Source organism: Cynara cardunculus, unplaced genomic scaffold, assembly GCF_001531365.2.
Source record: "Cynara cardunculus var. scolymus isolate 2C unplaced genomic scaffold, CcrdV1 Un_Scaffold_5074, whole genome shotgun sequence".
Lineage (NCBI taxonomy): Eukaryota > Viridiplantae > Streptophyta > Magnoliopsida > Asterales > Asteraceae > Cynara > Cynara cardunculus.
Genome location: NW_020202223.1, coordinates 9,400 through 31,617, shown reverse-complemented (window position 1 = coordinate 31,617; position 22,218 = coordinate 9,400). Strand labels below are relative to the sequence as shown.

Below are 22,218 nucleotides of genomic sequence, written 5' to 3'. Positions count from 1 at the left end.
ATATCAACATTGGTCAAGTCAACCCCTGCCTTCTTATCCTCAAGTGACAAGTGTCCCCATGCATTAAATGCTGAAGGTAGTATAAAAAGGCAGTGTGCATCTCCCATGCACACACCTGGCTTTTGCAAGATTACTTAGTGCACTCTCAAAGCAATCGGCTATTCCCTTCTACTCACTTGCTCTCCTGTGTGCGAAGAAATTCTTAGTGTTCTTCATTTCCTTTCAAGAATTCTCTATGTTGTTCTTGAAAGTTCTTCTCCTTGTAAGATTGTTTAGGTTAGGTTTTCCTTTCCTATCTTCCGCAACAATCTTTTGTATTTCTGTGTGTATTAATTCTTGATATAAATCAATAAGAATTAAAAAGTTGAAAAAAGTHTRYGTAATTGTATTCAACCCCCCCTTCTACAATTACTTTATGTTTATTGCCTTTTCCTTCGGGACTAACAATTGCTTTCTCCAAAAATCAAGATAAGGTATGATCTTATCTTTTTCCTTCTTTATATATTTTTCTAACAAAGGCGGTGATGGTTTTAAAAACTCTTTGGCGGTGAAAGCTTTAACCAATAAAGGTAATTTAGGCGGTGAGTTTTTCATTATAAAATTCATGATTTCTTAACCATGAAGGTATAAGTTTTTAAATAATATAATAATGTTTCCACCAGAATATCTCATTAAAAATATGCACCACCTCATGTATGCTTCAAACCACATGCATATTTGTATAAATTACATACATATCATGCCATCTTTTCACATATATGCATGCACAATATCATGTTCACATTTCACATATATAGTTCATGCATTTCTACTTAAATATGCATATTTCACGTAATCCACATCATAAACATGTATAAATTACCTCAACCCAGTTTGTCTAAAACCTGGTTATAACAGTATTAAATTTTGTTAATTTTAGAAACATAAGAAAGGAAACGTTTAATATGGTAGGAGTTAAATCTTTTTCTTAATTTAGTTTTTTCACAATAAAGATGTTTTATTTATTTTCACGATTATACTGATTAAAAAAATGAATTTTAAAATCTATTATTATTTGATCTTATCAACAATTGTTGATGAAATTATTTCAAATCTTTATTTCTTTTGGGTGATCTTGTTCCCTTAATGGTTATGAATTTGTATGGTATGATAGATGCAGTAACTTAATGAAACGTGTTCAGATATCAAAACTTTTATGGATGAAATTGTTGCATAATTTATTAGGATACAAAATATTTTCTATTAGAAAAGGGGCACTAATTTAATTGAAAAAGAGCGCACTAATTTAATTAAACTTGTTCAGATTTCGAAAATTTTATGGATGGACTAATTTTTTTGGATAATCTTGTTTTCTTGTTTCCTATAAGTTTTTAAATGTAAATAATATTAAATAGTTTGACCATAAAAATGATTAATGGAAGCAAACAGTGAAACCATAAAAATGCATGACGATAGTTGTTTGTTTCATATAATGGTTCATATAATGTGTAAAATGTTATAGTTGTGAAACAGGTTCATATAATGGGTTATTGTATGGTTGATATGTTAATGTTAAGAAAATGGTGTGTACTTGGCAAACAGTGAAACCATTTCATAATAAGAATGAAACGAATCCATGTAATGAAAACATGAAAATGACAGATGTCTCCTCTAGCAATAAGTTGATTTGTGTATTGATGAAACGGTGAAACCATTCATTCATGAAATGTAATGATAAAAAAATTATGTTTTATTATTTAAAATGTTTCATTATATTAACTTGATTATAGTGTGTTTTATGTTTCAAAATTTATTACGATATACCTAATTTCATCGATCCTTACTTTGATCTATTTTTATGATGGATGTAATTTTGTTCATAATATTTGAACATAAAATGAAGATATTTTTAACAAACCTATAATTTTTAAGATTATTCTAACATTTTTTGTTAGAATCTTTGGAAGTACTAGTTGTGTACCCGCACAATGCGGCGGGAGCCATGAATTTTAATGACTTTGAAGCTTCAATGGTTTTGTTAGAGAAGATTTGAACGACTCCACATGAGTTTCTCAATCTCGATAGTTAACCGTGAAGGTGTTTGTGAGGGAGTGAGATTCAGCCGAAACTCAAGAATCGACCCAACATATACAAATCAAATACTCAAAATTTCTCAAGCTTAGAAAACACCAATGAAATCGACCAGCAGAGACAAATAAGAAATTCAATTTTTAGGTCAAAAAGAACCAAAATTCAACTATTGAAAGAATATAACAAAGGCATTATAAAAACACCAAATCGAATTAAAGAAAGGTAAAGGTGTCCATGGGTACCTCCTCTTGCCAATCTCCACCCTATACCAATATTAAAAATCAGTGTACCCAAGGGAATTTTATTCTATAAATAAGTAAATTTTAGTGGTTTGATAGTTAAGGGTTGTTCAAGAAAATGAAAGCATAATTCAAGAAAACTCAAATGATTTGGGTGACTTGCATACAAACCCATAAATTAAAGATCTTTCCCTAATCAAAATTTCTCAAAAGTGGAATCTACATTGCTAAAGGTTATACTCAAATGGTCAAATTTTTTTGAGATTTGATAGTTAAAGTTGTTCAAGAAAACTTGAATGATTTGGATACAAACCCACAAATTAGTAGGGCTGTCCAAAACACGACCGTACCCGAATTACCCGACCGAAGATAACCGATCTGAACCGAACAAAATTAACCGAACATAATTGAAGTCCGAATCCGAAAACTACATCGGGTATGGCAGACCCGCCCGAAACACAAAGAACACAAAAATGGCTTATTTTGAAATTTTTTACTCCAGGGATTTTCGACTCTGCCTTGCGCCCTTGCCTGTCTAAGTCTCTGCCTCTCTCGATCTCAACTCTCTCTATCTTCGATCTCTCGACTCTCTGCCTGAAGCCCTGACTGCCTTCTGCCTCTCTCAATCCTCGGGAACTGAAATTGATGAGGTAAAAACTCAAACTCTCTGCCTAAAGCCCTGACTACCTTCTCCTCTCTGTTTTTGTATGTGTTGGGTTTCGATCAAATAGTCCTCAGGGATAAACATGCAACCTTTGAGCAACCACTACGATTAAGCCATTACTAACATTCTAACAAGTCAAAAATTAAAAACCATAAATTCTATAAAATTCAATACCAAAAACACCACAAACACCCAATAGTCATTTAGGATATAAGTTTTCAACAAAACTTAAATTACTCAAACATTTCAAAGTCCAGGTAAATTATGATGCAATTAATTTGTAGATGAGGAACATTACCTTCAGGGAGAAGAAAGTAAGGTTTTGGAGGGATCTCCATTTATGCCAAGCAGCAAGCTGCAACTGCCAAGCAGAAACAGCAAGCAGGTAAGCATTGTTGTGTAAGGTTGTAAGCACTAAGCAAACTAATGGTCTATCATTGTTATGTAAGGGGTCGTTTACCTAAATGCTTACCCGGTAAGTGCTTAACATTAGGAGTCAACACTAAAATTTATTTTATTAGGTAAGATTGTAGTACATCAAAATGTATCATATACAACAATTTACCTGGTAAGTGCTTATCCAGGTAAGAGTCGTCACCCTCAATTACCGGGTAAGACTCTCCATCCTTATCATCACTCTTACCGAGTAAGCATTTAGTAAACGGCCCCTAAGGCTGTTTCGATTACTAATTGAGTTCAAACACCAGTCATAGTTTTGGCCCCAGGTTTATGGCAAAAACAGACAAACTTGAAATGTCTTCAGAAAGGCCATAACATGGTTATTATTGGTTATTACAAAACTTTGTAAACTGTATAAACGATTAAACTGGGGGTATCCACTTCAAGCAAATGCAGATATACCCATATATTTATTCGTATATATTTGTATTTGATAAGTATTCCATGTAACATAAATAAATACGTAACTAATAAGACGCGAATGTCATTGAATATGATCGAAGTTATAAAAAGAATTAGTCCATAGTCACTGTTAAGTTGACTGTCTTCTAGCAATTGAACAAAACTTTATGTTATGTAATCATCAATGAACAATAATAATGTATCATTCATTTCATGCTTATATGCAAGAGGTGATCATCTAATATTCAAATTTCGATTAAGATTAGTGTAAACAGAACCCTAAACAGAACACATTCGAGAACACAAATCGATTTGAAAGTCCCACCAAGACCTCCAAGTTATGCTTTTGTTGAGGTGAGCTTTATCTTGTTTAGACTACCGCTTTTATATTGTTTCTTTTTTCCTCATGATATGGTGTTCTTTCTTATAGTTTAATGGAATATCTCTTCCATCAATAATGATGTGTATGTTTGCCTTTTTGGTATCTAAGAACTTTCTAAGAACAGTAAACCAAAAAATAACCCTAGAAACATCAATAAATCTTAATCAGAGAGAGCAACCAAAACAGAATCAAGTATGTATATTCAGTCACATAAAGATCAAAATCAAGTAAGCAATTAAACCTATAGGTGGAGTTTTGCTCCCCCATGTATGTATATATTCTACAATATGTTTACATTTGCACTTCTCACGTCTGTGAGTGAAGAATTACCATGACATCTGATTTTTATGTGTGAAAGTAAGTGAGTGGTTCTATACATTTAGATCTACAAGGCTTTTTGAACTCCCTATACATGCTACTGTTTAGAAAATCTAACTTGAAACTTGGAGACATCTCTTTCAATCTATTATAAAATAATCAACTGATGAGCAGGTTTGCAATGTATGTAGATGGAGCAATATCAATTTTAACTACCAGTAAGTATCATTCTTGTTGGAATACATATGTTGACATCTTGTTATGTTTAGTTCTCTTTTGATACGAACTATGATCTGCATATATAGACAAGAAAATATGAATGCAAAATGGCTTCTTGCCACATCTAATTCAATGATATTTTTAATTACCATACCAAAAGCAATTAGGTAATTCCCTCTATATTGAGTAATTTTAAAGCATTTTTACTGCTGGATGACACCGGTGGAAATGATCAATTGAGTGTTGGATGGAACAAACTAAAAGGAAATTTCCAGATCACATGGTATGGGATGCCTTTAAGACTGTAACTGATGGAACAGATTAAATAGATATACTTCTTGCAACCTGTATAGTAACTGGAAATTGTAACTGATGGAACATCACTTCGTACTATTGCAACAGTTACAGTCTTAGGTCATATGCATGGTTTCTGAAAGGAAATTGCCATGATTTTGCTAACCTGCTTTTGGTATGGTAATTAAAAATATCATTGAAGCCACTTTGCAGTTTGCATTCATAAACTAATACATCTACATGTGTTAGGGAAAGAACTTCCAACCATACATGACAGAAGTTTGATTACCTGAGATATGGAAAGAAATAACTCACTGGACATCAGCCCTGTGAGGAGGAAGTGATGCCCATCCTTTTAATTTTATATTACATCCATCCTAGTTTCTGAAACAGCTGGATTGATGACTGATTGCTATAATTGCAGGCTCCTGAATTACACTCAGAGCTCCATAAACAGGGCCTGAGTACAATCTAAACACAAATTACGGGCTCAAGATTTTCTCAATATTAAGAAAAACCTACAACAGTATTGTGCCTACATTTCCAGGACAGTTTAAAAGAGGGACTTAGATTATAGATAACATTTTTCGTGAATGGTTCTTTTTAAGTTTCATTGTCTTTTACTTCGAAAACACTCTTTATAAATATGTTTGCTTTACATTGCTGATCAGTATATAACTAGTATTTTGACTGCACCGCTTAGCTAGCTCTCTCAACGTATTATACCCCCATATGTACTTCGCCCCTGTTTATTTGGTGAGTTGTTACCAATAAACAATCAACTTGTGTGGAATCAAAACTCTTTATTATTTTTCAAAGAGAGTTGTGCCCTCCCAATCATTGTGCTCACAGCAACGACTTAATTTTGATCCACTCACCGAATTGTGTGGAGCTTTGAGGGTTCTAGCTCCAAGCAGGGGAAGAGGTCTAAGGGTGGGTTGTGATGGGAGAAACAATGATGTTCTGGTTCAAAGTGAACCCAAAAGTCCAGGTTTAGAAGGATCAAACAACCATCATCCGTAATGAAGTTTGGTGGATCATCAGTAGCCTCAGCAGATAGGATGAAAGAAGTTACTGAGCTCATCCTCAGCTTTCCAAAAAAGAATAATGTGATTGTCCTCTCTGCTATGGGCAAGACTACCAACAAGGTTATAGTGGTTTGTGCAACCACCAAATTTTAAATTGATATTCTAGTTATTCCTTCAAGAAGTGTTAAAGTTAAATCTGTGTTGTGTCATATGGACTGGATAAAAGGCTACAAACTATGTTTCTAATGTGTCTGAAATCGATGAGCTGAGCTTTGTGAAAGAATTACACTACAGGTGAAAATTTGGATCATCGACTTTTACGTCTTCTAAAGATTATAGACATTAGTATATGTTGATCAGGCATTGGTGTATATACTCAGGACAGTAGATGAGCTTGGATTAGACAGATCACTCATTAAAGGTAGGTCTATAATTATGGAAGAATGTAACTTTCTATCCTGATGATAGATTATAAATGTAACTTTCTATCCCGATGATAGATTATCCAAATCTTATTGCGTAATATATATGTAGAGCTTTCAATTTATTGTTGTACATGAATAGCACAAGGCCCTACTGACATTGGTTTCCTTGAAGATATTATGTTCCTCGAAAGAGTCTTTTATCAGATTAGGGGATGGGAGGTATCTTTTCTTGGAGCTGTTCAGATATCTCAGACACAAATTGGTGGTTGTAGTGACCACGTTTCATATGCATCGCACTTGGTTGTTCTTGACTTGTTTTACACTTTCTTTGAGTTCTAAATCATGAAATTAATCATCAAAAATATTTCTGCTCAATTCTTTCTTGTTGCAATTATTTATTACCGAGGTTACTAATACTTCTCTCGATTCCTATTTTTAAGGCCCTGCCTTATGCTTGTCCATTTGGGCTGATGTTCGTTTATTCTGCTTCATATGGCAATATGGTATAATGTTTTTAGAGTTTTTGTAGACCACCTAGATAAATTAGAGCAACTTCTAAATGGGATTGCTGTACTGAAAGAGTTGACTCCACGTGTAAGGAACTACATTGTTTCGTTTGGAGAGTGCACGTCCACAAGAATATTTGTAGCATACTTGAACAAAATTGGTACCAAAGCCTGCCAAGTATGTGGTTTCTTTATTACTTAAATAAAATCTATGACTTAAAATTTTGCTACTTGGTGATGGCATGTTATCAGCCACCATTATTTCTTGCTTCAAATTTGATTCCTCAAATGTAAGTTATAGGCTTATAGCAAGTTAGCAACTACTTCTGTTCTCATCTCATTTTTATCATCTTCAAACAAGTAAACACAGCACGCCTAACAAAAGCTATCCATAAATACTGTCATGAGGTTAGATTATTAAAGTGTATTTGAGTGACCCAATTACAAGTTTTATAATGTATTAAAAATATATATCATTAAAAAATAATTTTTAATGCAAGGACCGAGACCGGGATCGGTTTCCCATAACGTGTTATGAAAAACCTTGACTGGACTTACCATTTTCGATCAAGACCCGTTATGGCCGGTTCTGGGTTTAAATATGTGCGCATTATGCAATGTGATGAACGATGCGCTGTGATGCGCTGAAGAAAACGCATCAAAGGGTCTGATGCGTTGCGATTCCATGATGCGATCGCATCACCTACGCATCACTCGATGCGTGCATCACTTATGCATCAGCGCATCATGTATGTTGCGTTTTTGGACTTTTTTTCAGTGTTTAGTTGGGATTTTTAGTTGGGCTTCTTAAGTAAAATAGAACGTTAAAGTAAAATAGAACGTTAAGAGACAGCCTGTTAATGTTATCGACCTAATAGAAGTAGCCGACAATGAAGAAGTAGAAGTAGCACGAGACCAGCTCGATACTCGACAACCAGCAAAGAAGCAGAAAACGCGATACTCGACAGTCAATAACCAGCTCGATACTCGACAACCAGCTTACACAATGTCGGAATCGGAACCTATTGCGAGTTCAAATTCAAACACTTCATCAGGTGACCCCGGTAGAAAATATGGAACTCAAGATCCTAAATGTAGGAACAATTTCACTYGCCACTTTTGTGGTAAAGTAGTCAAGGGTGGTGTATATCGTTTAAAATGGYATTYTATTGGAGGTCTATCGGCTGTTACTAGTTGTCCAAATTGTCCAGAACATGTAAAAGAAGAAATAAAGTCTTATATGCAGAAAAAAGAAGTAGCAAAGGTGGAGAATTTAATGAACTCAAGTTACTTGCATTAAGATTATTATGATCTTGGTGAAGAGGACAATGACTGTGTTGAAATAGAAGGTGGTAGTAGTAAGGTGCCCACACGAAAAAGACCGAGACAAAAAGGTCCCCTAGATAGGTTCTTCACTCCTAATCCTAAAGACGTGATCAAAGGTAAAAAAGATGGAAAAGGAGGGATACAACAAACCATAAATGCAGTGGTTCGAAAGGAGTTAAGGGATAAAGCTTGTACGTAAATAGCAAGGTGGTTTTATGATGCCGGCATTCCTTTTAATGCCACTACTTATGATAGCTTTAGTGTAATGATTGAAGCTATTGGCCAATTTGGCCCTGGAATGAAACCACCAAGCATGTATGAGCTAAGAGTCCTTTTACTCAACCAAGAAGTAAAAACCGTTGAAGAAGAAATAAAGGAACATAAAAAGGAATGGGCCCAAAAAGGTTGCTCTATTTTATCAGATGGATGGCGTGATTCGGTTGTCCAAAAAGACATAATTAACTTTATGGTGAACTCTCCAAGGGGTTATGTATTTGTGAAGTCTATGGATGTTTCCGATGTCTCTAAAGACGCAAATTTGTTGTTTGGGATTCTTGATAAAATGGTGGATGATGTTGGAGAAGAAAATGTAGTCCAAGTGATCACCGATAATGCATCTGCGTACGTTAAAGCGGGTATGAGTTACTATTTTAGTCTATTCCTAATTATAATTTATATATTAATAATATTATATATGTAATAATAATATTATGTATGTTTAATACTACTATGTATTTTGTCACCTAATATTTTTATTTTAAACTTTAAAGGGAAGATGCTAGAAGCTACGAGAAAGCATCTTTATTGGACTCCATGTGCTGCCCATTGCATAGATCTTATGTTAGAGGATATCGGGAAACAAATTCCTCGGGTGAAAATTTGTTTGAAGAAAGCAATGTTTGCCAATGGATACATATACAACTTTGTTGGTCTAGTGAACTTGATGCGGAAGCTCACGAATCAAAGGAACTTGCATAGGCCCGTAATCACAAGATTTGCTACATCTTTTATCACTCTTCTTCAATTTCACAAACAAAAGAATAACTTGAGAAAGATGGTTACTTCTCAAGAATGGATGGATAGCAAATGGTCAAGTGAACCAAAGGGAAAGATGTTGCACTCCTACATCTTACAAGAGACGTTTTGGAGAAATATTGTGTATGCTCTCAAGTTGACGGGCCCTCTTGTTAGTGTTCTTAGGTTAGTTGACGGGGAAAGAAAGTCTGCCATGGGTTATATTTATGAAGCTATGGATAGGGATAAGGAGGCTATTGCTAAAAGCTTTCCCAATCAAGAGGACCTTTACAAGAAAACATTTGAAATAATTGATAATCGGTGGGAATGTCAACTCCATTGACCATTGCATGCCGCGGGCCATTACCTAAACCCGTCTACCTTTTATGATAATGCACAAAGGGTTGTAAGTTGTGAAGAAGTCATGGAAGGTTTACATTCTTGCATTGAAAGATTGGCTCCAAGTCCTCAAGTAGAAGACCTAATCTTAAGAGAATTAGGCAAGTATCAAAATACGGAAGGACTATTTGGTAGAAATGCGGCTATTAGGCAAAGGAAGGCAATGGCACCAGGTAATCATCTTAAATTGAAAATATATTTTTATACTTGGTTACTTACACACTATGGATATTTTACTTTTTAAATATTTGTTCCTTATAGCGGAGTGGTGGACAACATTTGGATCTTCATCTCCCAACTTGCAAAAGTTTGCTATACGAGTTCTTAGTCTTACTTGTAGTGCTACAAGTTGCGAGAGAAATTGGGGTGTGTTTCAACATGTAAGTGTCGTACATGACATTATAAATTCGGTATCTAATTTTAAATATATCAACTAATATCCAATTAAACTTTTGACAGCTTCACACCAAGAAGCGGAATAGATTAGCACAAGAAAGATTGAATGACATGGTCTATGTGAAATTCAATCGTGCCTTGCAACGTAAATATAAGAAGGAGGGAAGTAGTGATCCTATCATCCTAGAAGACATAGATGAAAGTAATGAGTGGTTGATGGGGAGGATGGACAATGATGATGAAGATGATGATTTGGTATTTATTGATGATGATCTTACGTGGGTTGACGTAGGTAGAGCTTCCGGGGGGTATGAGACTCCTCATTTCACTAGAGCATCAAGAGGGAGCCGGAGAGTAAACGATGATGGGTCGGGTCCATCAAGAGCTAGAAGTGATAGAGGAAAAGAACATGCTCTTCAGGATGAAGATGACGAAGTTGAGGTGAAAGCAGATATTGGAGGATTTGATAATGATGAGGGAGATGAACCCGTGTTGGGRTTTGATGATGCTGATCTTGGGGAGTATTAGTTGGTCACTTGGTTGGTCATTTAGTTTAGGGATTGGGACTATTAGACATTTACTTGTGTAATTGTGTTCTTCATGGTAGTAGTTTGTGTGTTCTGTACTTCTGTTATTCTGATTCACGAACTTTTTAAGATTCTAATGCCACTTTTTTTAACTACTTTATGTTATAAATGAAGTATTTTGATAGGTAAGTATTTTTAAGGTAGAAATTGATATGTAAAATTAATTTATAAATAGTTTTTGAATACCGGGCGCATCACGTGCGTGATGCAAGCGCATCAGCATCACGCATCGGCTTCCGGGACCCTTAACACATTGGACCGCATCGCGCTTTTTAAAACCAAGGGCCGGTTACGAGAAAGCTTGAGACCGATTAGGATCATCCCAGGATCGGTTTTTGGCCATCACTACGGTTGAGTGATGAAAATCACAGGACACCTTGCTTTTGTTTACCCACGCAAACTTATCTAGCTGTCTCAAGCTTTCTCGTAACCGGCTATGACCGGTCCTGACCGAAAATGGTAAGACCAGTCAAGCTTTCTCTACTGACAACTTGCTTTTGTTTTTATTCCTTCATGCAGTATGATGTATTTGATATTGAAGCAACTTATCTAGCTGTAGCAAAGAGAGTACATGGTGATTGGATTAGAGATCCTATGATCCCTATTGTTACTGTTGGGAAAGTCTTTTACTTCTTGCATCCTCTCTAAAATTCTTTGGATGGTTCTCTTACATGAATAACGAACTTGAACAATCTCGAAAGGACTAATTTAAATCCATATATAAATTGTAAGGTTAGAGAACTTGTGCAGTGACTACGGTGGGGCAGAGGTGGTAGTGATTTGACTCCTACAACCATCGGCAAAGGATTGGGTTTGCAAGAAATTCGGGTTGGTGAAGATCTTAAAAAATCACATTCTCATTCATTATGTAATTTTAGTTTGTATTCGTCCCCTAGAAGTTGTGTAAAAATACTATCTCAAGCTTCTATAGAGTGTTTTTTGAAGTTTAGTGTGGTTTCGGCAGAAGTTCTAATTTATTCTTTTCTTTTTTCCATTTTTTCAGGTGTGGAAATATGTGGATGGTGTTTTGACATGTGACCCTAACATATACTCAGGTGCAGAACCTGTGCCATATTTAACTTTCAATAGGATTGAATCACAACAATAAACAATCTAAGTAGTTCCTTAAATTAGATTTAGAAAGCACAAATAAAACCAATACACAAATTCATAAACATTTCGAAAATCACATACCTATTGTAAGACAACACACTAAGATTCTAAGGAGATTTTGAAGACGGAGGAGATTGAAGAGATTATGGACAGTAATGAAAGGAAGACAATAATGAAACCTGTTAATCGAAATCAATTGTGAAAATCGAAATAAATGAAAATCAACTACATCTAGTAGTATGTATTTGATGCATACATTGAGTAGAATAAATAAAAACAATGAACAATTATATACGGAAGATAAAAGAAAGCCAAACTAAAAAGCCTAAGACTTTCAAGAAACATGATTTGGGTAAAATCAAACTGATACAAATGGAAAACAAATTACCTCGATGTGCAGATGCAAAGAAGCTTGAAGCTCTTACAGTAGATAAGTCAAAAGCTTGAAGAGCAACAAATCGATCGATGGAAACACAATTAACCCTAACCCAGAAGTGAAAATGGAGAAGAAAGATGAACACATAGTAAGAACTTGAAGAACAGGGAAGGACAATGAACAACCATATCAAAATCTCTAATTTTGATTCTAGCACCAAGAAGAACATCAACTACGACGTAAAACTTAAAACATGGAAAATTAACGAATGATGCTTACCTCCTCTGCTTGTATGTTTTGGTGAGGATGACAGATGCCAAATATATAATCGATACTATCTCAGAATCTGTTGTAACCGATGAAATTGAATTGGGTTGGAATCGATTTCATCAAAATCTCTGTTCATGGGATATGGATGGCGATAAAAATGGGATTGGGTTTAGGGATGGCGATACATGGGTTTGAAAATCGATTTTGTTTATGGGAATGGATGGCGATAAAAATGGGATTGGGTTTAGGGATGGCGATACATGGGTTTGAAAATCGATTTTGTTTATGGGAATGGATGGCGATAAAAATGGGATTGGGTTTAGGAATACGCAGATTAGGGATGGTGGGTAGTAGGTTGTTGGAGGGTTAGGGATAGTATGCTTTAGTAGGTTGTACCTAAAGCAATAGAGGTTGTCTTTAAGTAAGTTAACATTAATAAGTAGTACTATATGTTTAAAATGTTGTTTTTAAGAGTTTTTAAAATTTTTTAAGAGTTTTTAAGAGTTTTAGCCAAATGATTTATAAGATAGTATAGATAAGATGATATATATAGTTTTTTAAAACAATGATTTTGTTTCATTAATATTATGATATACATGATCTTGTTGCCTTGGTTATAGATTTTGATGTTTTACATTTTTGCTCTTTTTTCAATTAAAAAATAAACTTTTATTTTTTTTTATTTTTTTATTTTTATTTTTTAATATAAACTAATCTAATCTTGACCATTGATCAAGAAAATAGATGGATGAGATTGGTTTATAAGATTTTCACAAATGAAAATGGTTTTCATTTGATCCCCCCTCTCTCTCTATATATATATATATATATGAATTAATATATTATAAAAAGAATATTTCTTTTAACTAATTACACCTACCAAACTAACTGCCCACATAAAAAGATTCAAAAGAATCCGAGATATTATCCTTTGGCCCCACTACTTCCTTCTGGACACTTGGCACTCTCCCACTGCTTCACCAAATCAGAATACCCTTGGGCTGAACACAGAGCAAACTCTGTTAAAGAACTCACAACAACAGACATTCCAGCACACAATACTTTAATTGCAACTTCAGCCATTTTCTCCGCCGTCTCCTCCTCCTCTGGCCGCCCGCTCTCCACCATCTCCATTCCAGAGCCGCCGCCATACCGCCTCGATGATCCAATTTCCGTCCGTCCCGAACCACCACCACCTCCTTCTTTTAACTTTTGTACATATAGAGAACCAACCCCTGCTGCAAAAAAGTCTAGCCCATCCAGCACCGGGACCTCACTGATCGAGTCGAGCAATCTGGACCATTGCATGCAGGCTCCGAACATCGGTGGGCCCCCCGTGGACCTACGGGGAGAGAATGGGAATTTTGAGGTGTTGTTGGAGTTCGATCCGGTGCACCGTAGTAACCAGCCTGTGATTGCATGAATGTAGGATCTTTGTGATGTGATCCATGATTCAAAACAAGATTTCCAGTTTTGTAGCTCAGCTTCAAGATTGGAAGCCGAGCGGGATAGCCGGTGTGGCTCACTAGAATGAATTGGTGTGTACTTCGGTTTCGAGGGGGTCCCGGCTAGTAACATCTTGGCTTCATCCAGGGTTCGCTTCTGATTTTGATGACACTCGGCCATTACCTTCCACATTCGTGATAACCTGCGCATTTTTCATCAAAAATTTGGCGTCTTTGCCGATCCATAATCACAACATGTTTGGCAAACTAACTGAGAAAAACTACTACCATTTAATAAAAACGAGTTGACATCTCTAACAGATTCTTTAAACTTTATCTAAAATAGACAAAACAAAAATCAAAATTTCCAATTCCAACAGTTAGATGCCGAATATTACACATTAATTATATTATTAAAATATTTAATAAACATTTTATTCTTTGTCTTAAGCATTTAAACCTTCTCCTTAACAAAAGTAATAAAAAAGGGGAAATGCACAATTACTTTCATATATTTTCTTATATCAACAATGTATTTTCAAATTATTTTTTATTAGAACATTGAAAAATTTACTAATTATAACCTTGAGTAAACTTTTGATTTAAATTTACTCATTATACCATATCTCCATGCCACCTCACTATACACATAGGCTATCCACACGTATTATAACCTTATAATGTACTATCAACATTATACTTTTAATTTTAATATTTTATTATTTAGACATCTTACATATTATTTAATAAAATATTATATGAATTAGAAAATTTCTAAATTATTTAGACTTTTTTATTTTCGAGAACACGTTGAAGCAAAAATTTGTTCAAAATCATTAAAATATCTACTTTCTTTATTTTGAATAATCTGTCAGGAATATAATCAAATAAAAATAAAAAATCCCCTATTTAAAATAGATTTTCAAAAAATTAATTTCATAGACTAGCTTAAACACTAGTTGGATAATTTTCTCATATGCTTTAAAAATAAACTTACTTATAATTGTGAAAAGATAATTTTCTCATATGCTTTAAAAATAAACTTACTTATAATTGTGAAAAGAGTGTTAGGGGTGTTTAGGATTGCTTATAAAAATAATTTATTAACTTATTCCGGTGTGATATCATTAATAAGCACTTTTGAGTATTTGGATAAACAACTTATACCGGTGCCAAACCGGTAATAAGAAGTTTTTGAAAAAGCTAAACCCTTCTGCGTTGTAATAAGTTAATAAGTGCTTTTGTAAAAAAACATAAATTGTTTTAAATAAACAATCCCAAACACCCCCTTATTTTAAAATAAGGTGGAATTAGCCAAAAACTGTTTGTGGGTAAGGGATTTGAAGTTAGAAGCTGACAATAATACCCTTGGATCAATTCGAGAAGTTGTGGCTGAAGTTCTTGATCCATTAAAGTTTCAATCCTTTTCGACACGGCTTCAACCGAGTGTATAGAAACCTTAATCTGCGTATGCAAATCTCTAATGGCCGTTCTTGTTTTATGGACCGAAGAGTAGTCGTCACCTTTAATGTCATGGTTCCTAAGTTGAACACATTTCTTCTCGTACGCTATACGAACCCGTTCTCCAGCCTGTCCAATTAGCCAAAACAAACCACGATCACTAAATTAGTGGTAAATCACTACAACAAGGAGGTCTATATAAGATGTCAAAGATATCTAAATGTCCTAATAGACAGCATTATAGGATATAACAATTGTACGTCCAGGTGTTACAATAGGTTTTATGACGCGTTTGAGCATCCTATCAAGGTTTTAAAGATACTTTTGAAATAAATTCCCTATTAGAACTTTTCAGATAATGTCATATGAAGAGATTAATATGACTCTTTATTTCAAAATTATCCTAATTTTTTTTGTTAAAACACCTCTATATACTACGAATAATTGTTTGGTCCTATAAACTTACGAACTATAAAACAATCTATCAGGGCACTGGGGCTGTTTGGTTGATTTTTCATTAAGTCCTATATAGATAAAGATGTTTATGTCGATTTATCTAATCTGTATAGATTGGAAAGTTTTTTGTTTGGAAGAGTTTTTCAATATATGGAACGAGAATATTTTTTAATTGGGTGAGACAGGTTTGGAAAAATCTTGGGGCATAGAAGCACTCTTGAATAAGTCACTTTCTATATCATTAGGCCACTGTCAAACAATCATATATAGCTAACTTATGAATCCGATTAAGCTCATTAAACATAAACCGATTTGGCTAGGTATGTTCGATGAACATCAAATACCTTGACTTCTTGATAGAGTTTTTTCTCCCAGGCATATAGTTTGTCGAGCGTTGATTGATGACTGTTGTGAAACAAACTAGACTCATCGGACAAATCACTGCTGCTAGCATAACCTTCATCTTTTGAAATGCCCGAAGAGTTCATCAAGAATCTCGATGAATTTGAGCGAGAAGATGATGCAGAACGCAGTAAAGCCACGGGATTTAATATCTTCATAGCTGTAGAACAAAAAAGTACGAAAGATGACCTGAAAATTAGCATCAAAAAGTAATAACTAAGGCTATGTTCTACAAACGAGCTGTTAGCTCATAAGATAGTTGTTGACTGATAAACCAGTCAAAAACTAGCTTAGCCAATAAAATATATCACAAGTACAACAAGACATGTTAAAAGATTAACTGGAAAAATATATAAGACATAACCGGAAAAAGGTGAAAAAAAGTCCTCGAACATATTGAAACGCTATTTTTAAAAAATCTTATAAGCTAACCAAACATGTTTTTTTCAATAAGCTTTCTTATGGTCGCAAAAGATGACCTACTGAACTTGAACCTGTGAGTTCGTGTGAGGTTGATGAGTAATGAGCCCGGTTAGCCTCTAGCATAGCTGAAAGCTCTTTCGCTGAATCAAAGATGATCGTGAATTGAGCTTCAAGATCTTTAATAACTTCGGACATGCTCGTTGGCCTTCGATTCACATAAACCGTGAACCCTGGTGTCCCTTCGATTTTAGCGCTTTCTTGATTCGAAACAACTTCTGCCGTTCCATTATTTGAGACTTCCCCTAAATTCTGTGCCTTCGAAACCTCAAGATTCTGACTTTTATTCGTCAATGGCGGGGATTCCGCTTCGTGTTCAGTTTCCGTTTCATCCCCACCGTCCGTTTCAAACTCATCATCGTCATCAACATCTTCAACCGTAACTTCATCTTCGTGATCACAATTCACGTGAACTTTGGCTCTTCTGATCACTCTATGGTTATCAGTTTCTTCCTGTTCTGTTTCTTCTTCGAGTTCTGGAATCCCTTCTTCTTCTCTTACTTGCTGTAATCCATTGATATCATCATCGAACACGCTCTGATGATCGCTGTTTGTCGCGGGATACCCGTAATAATCCAAAGACGAAAACGGGTTCCAAAAGAAATCCCATTGTGAAGATCTTTGAGGCGAAGGGGGCGGCAAATTTGGTCGGCTGGAATGAAAGATAGACAAAGGTGGCGATTGTGGTTGCATCGGAAAGAAACTATCGGTTGCATACTGGTAAACCGAAGATTGGTTAAACGACTCGACTCGCACGGTTTCAGGCGACCCCGGAGGCCGTTCTTGAACGAAAACAGTAGGGTTCACACCCCCAGCTCGAAGGTAGTTCACTTTGGGCTCGATGGTGAAGGAATTCGGTGAAATAGTGACGAACCGTTGGGTGATTTTCTTGGTCGTGGGTACGAGCGGTGTGGTGAAGGAATCTAAAGAGAATTCACGAGGTTCATCGCCTTCAACGTAGTCTTTAAGGGCGGCAGATAGTCGTTTAAGTGATCGAAGATAAGCCATATGACCAGATGCGAATCTCGTTCTATGTTCAACGGCTTTCTTGATGAAGTTTTTTCTGTCTTTGCAAAGCTGGACGGCTTCTTCATCGTCCAGCTTCGACGAAGAACATCCCATTTCTTTGATTTTTAGGAGTTGTTATGATTCAAATCAGATTGAATATCAACTGCAAGTCTTGTTGAGGGTTTTATCAGATTCATGAGGGATCTTAAGCGCTGTTCCATTGAAGCAAAATGAGAATAAAGTACATTAATAGCCACAAGGATTGGAAAATACTTGCTTCTTTGACTTTGAAGGTCAAACTAAATGGTTTTTAAACTTGAATTTTGTAAGAAATATTTTCTTTCTGAAGAAATTACTTGATGATTTCATCAAAACATGAAATAACAATTATAAATTTGAGAAACATTATGTAAAGCGTGTGAGATTATACATTTAATTGAAGATTTTGCAAACATAAGTTTAACTTCCATAGTCAAAGTTTGGAAAAAAAAATAAAACTTGCCCGGTCTTGGTCATGAAGATGATACAGCCTCGAGCAATAGGAAGAAAAAGTTAATTGATGGAAATAAACTACAAAATACACAAGATAATGCATATATATATATTATTTTTCTGAAACAAATAGTTAGTTAGAAAAATATAGAAATTATATTGTTTGGATTAGAAAAGCAAAAGAGGTACAAGGTGCAGCCTTGCAGAGTTGATCACATGGGTGAAAACAACATAATTTTTTAACTTTGGGAATAAAAAATTATAATTAATTTAGCTTTAATTAAAGCAATTGATCAAGAAAGGAAAAGGGAATTATTACAACAACATAGGGAAACTCCAAAGAAAAATTAAAAAAAATGCCCAGTAAGTATAGCTTCTTCTTGACTAAAGCTTCTCTCCTAAAACCTTTAGACAATAAAATTGCCAGAAAATATATAATATTCACAATTAAACTTGATAAAATATATTAAATCAGATATTAACGTGATTGTAAAAATTAATCAAAATCATGATGCAAAGCAACAATGGAATCAATATTAAACCTTTAAAATAAGATGGGCATCAAGAATTGAAGATGAAACTAACAAGTGTTCATAGATAAAATGAAGAGAAACTAAATGAATAAATAATCAAGAAAACAGGGGGAGAGGAGAGAAGTGAAAATGGGATTAATCAAAGAGTCTTCTTACCTCAATTCAACACATACTTGTTAGCTTAGAGAGAGAGAGATGGGCTTCAAGAACGCATACTTGTTAGCTTAGAGAGAGAGAGAGAGGCGCTTCAAGAGCACATACTTTTTAGCTCAGAGAGAGAGAGAGAGAGAGAGAGATGGGGTTCAAGAACACAAAGAAACCCCTCAAGACACACCCTTCTTAGAGAGAGAGAAGGAAGTCAAAACCCTTGTAGAGAGAGAGAGAGAAAGAGAGCAACGGTCAAAAACTGTGTGTAGAGTGGGAACCCAAATAAAAACAGCATGAAGGAAACATTAAAGGAAGAAAATTAACAAAGGAAACAGTAAAGGAACAAAATCCTTTTTGTATTTAAATATTTGAAAGTCTACAAGATTTAATGCATTTATTGCAATTCAGTAAAATCGATAGCTAAGGATTATATGTATGAGACAAAAGATTTACCTTTTTCAAAAGCTTTCATGTTTGGAGACCTAAAAATTAGTGGGAGGAAGAATCACATGAACAGGATTGCGGAATCCCACATCTCCTTACTTAAATTCCCATTTTACCCCTTCTTTCTAACTTAATCTCCATCTTGCCCTCTTTTCCAATTTTAATAACAATAATCATCAATTTATAACAACTAAGGTTGCACAAAAACTTTTGAAAAAATGGCTAACCGATTCGATTCGATTCAATCCAACCCAACCCAACCCAACCCAACTCAACCCAACCCAAGATAATAAACAAAACAAACCAAATTGATCTAATAAATCTTACTTAAAAGTAGGGTCTCGGAGTAGGCATGGGAATGGGCCCCGACCCATCGAGGACGGAGATTCCCCGCTAAATCGAGGATGGGGAAGGGGATGGGGATCCTCGTTTGTCTCAAACCGTGGATGGGGACGGGGACGGTATGGTACTCCCGCCCCGCCCCGTCCCGTACCGTACCCGTTATATATACATATACATACATATATACATATACATACATATATACATATACATACATATATATATATATATATATTATTTCAACTAAAGCGGTAATTAATAATTTTCTATTTCCTAACTAGGTTTATAATATAAAATTGTTAGTTTTTAGATGTTAATATGTAATATTTTGGATGTCAAGTCAAAATACAATTACTCACAAGTTTTGTATATTACTCGATATGGTTGTATATTACTCAATATCTTATGGTACATGTGACTTTAAGTTTTTTTTGTATTAAATTGATTTTTTTTGTTTTAGGTTATTAGTTCTTATATGATGTTGTGGTTTTTTTGTATTAAATTAAATTCATTTTGATTTTAGGTTTATTGAAAATATTTGAGATTTAAACATTTATAGTCTCTCACATATTTAATTCAAAATAACTTGTATAAACGGGAAAAAATCCCCGTTTCCCCGTTGGGGATGGGGATGGGGATGTGATTATAATCCCCGGTGGGGATGGGGATGGGGATGTGATTATAATCCCCGGTGAGGATGGGGACAGGGACGGGGATAGAGATAAGTAATCGGGGACGGGGACGGGGACGGAGATGAGGTCCCTGCCCCATTCCCATGCCTATCTCGGAGGCGTAAGGTGTAGGCAAATCTGACCCCTACCATAACAGGGTAATTCGCGACCTACTTGATACAACATAGCATCAAACGCCACTTTTTTGACTATGTAAACTTAAGGGAGCCAATTTAATCTAATGCCCAACATGCTAGAAACAATGGGTGTCATGAAATTAGTATTAATGGCAACCAGAGACTCGAGAAGCATAATTTGTTGGGATCTTTATGTAACAATGCATCCTCAAATTTGCATACACAATACATGTTTCATATAATATGAATTTCAAATAATACATATTGGTCCAAAATATACACAACTATACTTGTAAAAGTCACTACAAACTTGTTGCCTAGTTTACATGACTTGAATATAACAGATTTAAAAATTCATGTAATAAACAATTTCCACACAACTTATGTTCAACATATAACCATATGTAAAGCTATAACACTTGTAATCACATCTTCCTTTACCTTCCGGATGCACCTGTCTTGAAAGGGAGTGGATTCTTTCTCTCCTGAGTTGAGTTAAGGTTCGACTAACCTACGGCATCAGGTTTTGGAGACCCACGTTCTACCGAACTGCACTAAGAGAGAATCCTGCCTCTCCCACTTGTTTGTTGTAGACTTTAGAGAATGCACATTTTTTGAAAACAAAATGAGGGTTAGACCATAAGGTCTAATGAGTAATTCCTTGGTAGCTTAACAAGGTGAAAATTACCAAAAGAATTTTATAAAGTCAAACTTTTAAAAGTCAACATTTGAACAATAGTTTATGTTGGGTTCAAGAATGCGCTTTAAAGTTGTATTCAAGTTCTCATATTGTAATGTTTTTGTAATTATTAGCATTTACTATTTCCTTAGTACAAATAGGATTTAGTCTCTTAATTGTCATTATTTCAGTTCATAATTTCCAGATTAGCTGTTAATCATCTTGTACTTTCTCTCAAGAAATACAATACAATATTTGGTGAAATTCTCTCTCTACTCAATCTTGTTCTTGTTCTTGAAGATTAAATCTGATTTGTATGATTTTGGGAACATCAATTGGTATCAGAGCACAGATTGCAGCGATTTGTTTAGAGGATTTTCAAATTTTCGAGGAAATTTGTACAGAATTAGTGGATTGAATCGGACTGTTCTTCATCTGTTCATCATTGTTCTTGACCGAATTGCATATTTTTTGCATTAATCGCATCAATTTTGAGTAGATTCGCATTTTCAATCTGAACATCTTTGATTCACATCATTTTTTATTTTAATCAAGTTTTGAATCATTTTTTATCGATTTTTGAGTTTACGAAAAAAAAATTATGTTATTCAAAAACTCATAATTTTGCATGTTTTGATCCAAATTTTTGGTTAAAAAGTGTTAAAATTGTGTTTTTGGTTGAATTTTAATCCGTATAACTCTTGATCGGTTTAGTGTAAATCGCCTAGTGCTTGTACGATTTAAGTCTTGTAATTTTATGAATTGTGATTGTTCGATTTAGGATAAACCAGCTAAAACTTGATTGATATAGTTTTAAACCGCTCAATGGTGTGTGCGATTTAGTGGTAAATCGTTTGTAACGTGTGCGATTTAGTAAGCATTTAGTTTAATCCGTCTGATTTGTTGTGCGATTTATTTGTGCGATTTAATCTTGGTCATTGTGTTGTATGCGATTTAATTTTTGATCATATTTTGACTTTAACTTTGATTTGTTGAACGGGTTTTGACTTTCATTGTTGAGCAGTTTGATATCT

At 34.8% G+C, this 22,218-nt stretch overlaps 1 protein-coding gene across 1 annotated transcript; it reads right to left on the bottom strand.

Moving 5' to 3' along the window:
• Positions 1–13,380: 13,380 nt before the first annotated feature.
• On the bottom strand, positions 13,381–17,853 carry LOC112504278 (nitrate regulatory gene2 protein-like). The gene is made up of 4 exons (XM_025108217.1): positions 16,746–17,853; positions 16,194–16,411; positions 15,299–15,522; positions 13,381–14,135 (listed from the first exon to the last, which is right to left on the bottom strand). The coding sequence occupies exons 1-4, from the start codon at positions 17,851–17,853 to the stop codon at positions 13,412–13,414; spliced, it is 2,274 nt and encodes a 757-aa protein (XP_024963985.1). The 3' UTR covers positions 13,381–13,411.
• Positions 17,854–22,218: the final 4,365 nt, after the last annotated feature.